This window comes from Elephantulus edwardii, unplaced genomic scaffold (assembly GCF_000299155.1).
Source record: "Elephantulus edwardii isolate Elephantulus edwardi_28Jun2011 unplaced genomic scaffold, EleEdw1.0 scaffold00534, whole genome shotgun sequence".
Lineage (NCBI taxonomy): Eukaryota > Metazoa > Chordata > Mammalia > Macroscelidea > Macroscelididae > Elephantulus > Elephantulus edwardii.
The window spans coordinates 355773-361094 of record NW_006400284.1 but is presented as its reverse complement, the minus strand read 5'-3'; the positions used below and the strand labels follow the sequence as shown (position 1 = coordinate 361094).

General features: G+C 37.4%; 1 protein-coding gene across 3 annotated transcripts in view; it reads right to left on the bottom strand.

Annotated features, from left to right (window-relative positions):
• The window catches only part of MEF2A (myocyte enhancer factor 2A), a 183130-nt gene that overhangs the window by 27309 nt on the left and 150499 nt on the right, over positions 1-5322 (bottom strand). For all 3 annotated transcript variants that reach the window (XM_006903203.1, XM_006903202.1, XM_006903204.1), the window contains exon 6: positions 3588-3775. In XM_006903203.1, the coding sequence (XP_006903265.1) occupies positions 3588-3775 (188 nt within the window). The remainder of the gene's footprint in view (positions 1-3587; positions 3776-5322) is intronic.

Sequence of the window (5322 nt, the reverse complement as noted above, 5' to 3'; positions counted from 1 at the left end):
GAGTTTAGGGCTGTTGTACATAGGGTTGCTATGAGTTGCAAACAACTCAACAACACATAACAACAACAACAATAAGGGAAATGAGTATATAGGAAGCTTTCTATATTAATTTTGCAGTTGCTCTACAAATCTAAATTTTCTCAAATAAATGGTGTTGATAAACAGGGCTAAGTTTAATTTATTAAATTTCTCCTGTTCATTTCTCTGTAGATCAAAATTTTTGGTGATGTGATAGTCTCCTCATTAAAGGACTTTGCAACATTTCTCATTGTGGAGGTTTGGTGCCAATAGATTACCATATTTTGTTTGTCTGAGAAAGTCTGTCTTTACTGTTCACCTTTTAAAAGAGAATTTTGCTGGGTATGGAATTCTAGGCTGACAAGCTTTTTGGGTTTTTTAAGATTTCAACACTTTACATGTTACTTCATTGCTTTCAAGCTGCTATAGCTTCTGAGGATAAAGCAATAATTTGTATCTTTATTCAGTTATATGTAGTATGTTACTTTGGCTCCTTTGAAGTTTTATAGTCTTTGCTTTTTGCAGGTAAGTGTGCATGGATGTGTGCACATGAACCTTTATGTACTGGCCAACTATTTTTTTCTACATGGTAGTTGTTGTTGTGTACCATTGACTGAACTGACCCACAGCTGACCCTCTAGTGAGTTTTCAGAGGTAGTCAATCACATGGGAGAAGACTGCTCATCCTCCTGCAAAGCAGCTGGTGGACTTGAACTGTATGTCTTCAAGACTGCAGCACTGTTTCTTGTCACTAGGCCACCAGAGCAACCATGGTGGCTATTTCTTCTTCAAGTAATTCTTCTACTCAATTATCTCCCTCTCAGATTCCAATTTCATGCATGCTGGATCATTTGATAAGAATCTCACAGCTTCTGAATACTTCATGATTCCAGTTTGCTTGGTTTCCTCCCTTTCATTTCCTTGCTTTATTTTTGGTTTACAGTTTTTTGTCTTTGAATTTCAGCTTTGGTGAAGCCTATTGACTGATTTTAAAATTCTTTGCTTATTTCCCTGGCTGTATCAAATAAACTAATGAGTCTGTTGACAGCATTCTTCATTACCAGTTTGGTAGGTTGTTGTTTTTTTTTTTTTAAAAAAATCTATCACTCCCACATAATTTTTCTTATAGTTTATTTTTCTCTGCTGATACTACATGATCATACATGTTATCTTTTACATTTCTATTTATCACAACTATTTAAAATTATCATTTAGTTTCAATATTTGTATCATAGCTGAAACTGATTGTGTTGTTTTGTGTCTTCTAGCAATGCATGGCTCATATAGTCCACACTTGTTACAAAAAGTCAGAAAACATATGCAGGACAATAAATTATGGTAACAAATTTTTATACCTACGAATAAGAGTTTTACTTTCTGTTAGGATTTCAGGGCAAGGCTTGGATTAATTAAGAATGGGACAAGGGAGGAGCTCTGGTGGCCTAGTGGCAATAAGCTGCACTGTAATCCCAGAGGAACGCGGTTCAAATCCACCAGATGCTCTGCCAGAGAAGGAGGTGCAATATCCTCCTGTACCAGTCAGATCTGATTTGACGGTACACGCACACAAAATAATAATTAAAAAAAAAAAGAGAAAGAATGAGACAAGGCTTGACCTTAAGTGTTGCTATGGTTGCCTTCTGTGTATCTGCCATAGACTTCAAATCTCTCTGGAGGATAAGGAAGTTGGATTTCTCGTTCCATCTATTCCCCTGACTCTAATGGCTGCTCTTGTCTTCAGCCACTTCTTTGGGTTGTTTTTCAGAAATGGCCTATTTCAAGGTACTTACTACTTGATGCTTACTATTGGCAAATGAGAGTTAAGAAGGCTTTCTGCTTTTCAAATAAGTTTTATTTAGCCTCAATGTTAATTAGGCATTATGTCTAAGTCTTTGGGTTGTGATCATCTCAGATATTCTAGTATTTTCTCAGCAGCTTTACACCCTCATGTGTCCCTTCACTTCTACCCAAGCTGAGGTAATTTCCCTTTTCCATTTCCACATAGGTAATGGTGATGTGATTTTGTTACTATCATTAAATTATCTTTGTTGTCTCACAGAAGAAAAAGGGTTGAAGAAAATTCAGACATATTTTTCTGCCTCTACCAAAATGGCCCTCCTTCCCGTCTCCTATTTCTAAACCAAAAAGGAGACACTTTTGGTGTACTTCCAATCTTGTCTGCAGAAGACAAGGACTGTAGTCTTCAACATGTATTGAAGTTTAACATCAAGAAGACAAAGATTCTCACCACTGGGCCAACTGGCAACACTATGATAGATGGAGAAGAGATTGAGGTTGTTAACAATTACAGCTTGCTCGGCTCCATTATCAACACTCTTAAAACCAGCAGTCAGGTAATCAAGAGATGAAATACACTGAGAAAATTTGCTGTTACGGACCTCTCCAGAGTCTAGCGACTAAGGTGTGCACACCAGGCAATTCCTTAAAATTAATTAAAAGTCTTTGCTACTATTTGCTATGCATCAGAAAGTTGGATAATGACAAAGATGACAGAAGAAGAATCGATGCATCTGAATTGTGGTGCTGGAGAAGAGTCTTAAAAAGAACATACCTTGGACTGCCAAGAAAACAAATAACTTTGTCTTGGAGAGGATGAAACCAAATTTCTCCTTGGAGGCTAGGATTCTGAAGCTTTGTCTCACGGGTGGAGGGCCAGTACAGGAGAGGAAGACTCCAGATGAGAAGGATTGGTGTGTGTGTGTGTGTGTCTCTCTCTCTCTCTCTCTCACACACACACACACACACACACACACACACACACACACCCCCTTCTCTCTCTCTCTTCACTTGCTCAGAGAACAAATGTTTTATAAACATATATTTAGAATTCCAAAGTACATGAGGCTGGAATTGTAACAATGGAGGAAAAGCTGTTATACAGAATTAAAGAAACAGGTTATTTGGTAGGGAATAAACAAAGAAAAATTATTTGAAGAATAACTCATCCAAGCTTTTACACATTCCTCTTTACAATAGCTCTCTCTGTTGTATAGAATTTCCTAGCCAATAACAGTATTTTTTACATAGAAAATCAGGTGCATTAGATTACTGTAAATAGGTCAAGCACAGAGTTTATCAATTTAGGCAATGAGATATCTAAGCAAAAATCCCAGGATGCGGGAAAAAAAAAATCAAGCAAAACAACCTCGCTCTATTTTACTTTAATTGAGGGGCCAATCCTTAGAAAAAGGCATCATGCTTGGAAAGAAAAGAAAATCCTCAATGATATGACTGACACAGTGACTGCAACAATGAAAAAAAACATGGACAAAATTTTGAGGGCAAGGTTTGATCTTTTGTTCACAATGTCACCATGGGTCTTAGTGAACTCATAAGCATATAACAACAACAATGACATTAATGAGCCTATTTTCAATCTTTTCTCTGTGCAATGAAAATAGACGTGTAAAGTCAAACACTAATTTTGAATGGCACTAGACATTATGGAAATATCTAGATTCAAATGGAGAAACAGAAAACTAAAGAAATATATAATAGATTGTGCATAAAATACATGCTTTAGGGTTCGGGAGAAAGGTTCAATTTACCAAAGGAGGCATCATGCCCTTGCTTGAAGGTGGGATAACAACACGCAGGTCTGGTTTCCGACTATTCATTCCAAGACTGTTACCACCAGGAGGAGGCGGAGACTTTGTGGGCATAACTTTGCCTAAACTATTCGCACCAGTATTTCCAATCAAATTTGGAGACGCTCTTGAGTTTACAAATCCATTGCCTGGAAAAAAAAAAAAAGAAACGGTCATTCAAATGAATACCTGGCACAGATCCTATAAAAAGACACATTAGTTGCTAACCATGTATCTTTGGATATTTTAAAAATAGGCAAAGGATGTCAACAAATTCGGAAATATATAAAACTCAAGACAAATGCCACTTATTTTCAGCCTTACTGCTTGAAGCTACTTAGAGATACTTAATATAAAACACAAGTTTCCAACAGTGTGTCTCATACTAGAACCAAGACTTGGGAGACACTGTAAGAAAATACTAGACACTGTCCTGTTCATGCATTCTTGCAAAGCACTGTTTTATTAGCTTCGAGGTATTAGGGCTATCCTGTCATTGGCACACAGCTCTAATGCCTCATATTCCCCAGGCATTTCTACCTTATGGCTCTCTCCCTCCCAGTTCTGCTTCTTCAGCTGTCATTAAGGCCTTCATTAAATATTTACAGTCTATCTGACTTTAACCATCTTATTCATGCTTTTTCATTTTCCCCAATCATAGTACTTTTGGGTCTTACCTGAGATATAAAATACAATCTAAGAGTATTTCTATTTTCAAGTGTATTCTTCTTCTCATGTGTAAAGCCACGTGGTTGAATTGAACCTTCCTTACCACAGAGTGGCTTAGTGACAGACTTTTGACATAGGCCTGATCCAACAAGGATGCAACATTTCCTCTCATCACGGTAGTTGACGCCAGAAATGTCGAGTTAGAGATTAGATAAAGAAATACTTTAGAATTTAGAGCCCAAATTAGCCAGATTTACGGCCTATGAAAACCCCCTGGAAGATCAGCTATGAGTTGGTGTTGCCTCAAGAGTAAATAACATATTATAAAGTTTGACAATATGTAGGAAATTAAAGCATGCAGAAAAGACATTCAGCCTATATTTATTATATACTCCCTGTAAGTATAAAATGGTACAACCTCTATGGAAAGCGGTGTGGTGCTTTCTCAAACAGTTGCAAATAGAGATACCATCTGATCCAGCAATGCCAATACTAGGAATGTATATACCCTAAAGAGACCATAACCGACATCCAAGCAGATATATGCACACCCATGTTTATCACAGCTTTGTTTACAATAACAAAGATTTGGAAACAACTTAAGTGCCCATCAACAAACGAATGGATAGAGAAGCTGTGGTATATTCACACAATGGAATACCAGGCTGCACTGAAAAACAAGGAACTCATGCAATATTATTAAAAATGGGAGACCCTGGACGACATTATGCTGAGTGAAATATCTCAGTCACAAAAGGACAAATACTGCATGGTGCCACTGTTGTAGAAAGGGACTGACATCAGGGTGGGGGTAAGACTGAGAAAAACTGGATGAATTATGTATACTGCATTGAAGCCAATGACAGAAAGAACAGGTTAAAAGCAATATATTTTAGGGCATTATGATTATCATAAGAGTTTAGAATGAGGGTTGCAGAGTGGAATATACTCGAGGTGGGGGTGCGGGGGGGATTGTATACCAATGAAGGAGTTTTTCTTTTGCTTTTCAAGGAGAAGAACGAACTGG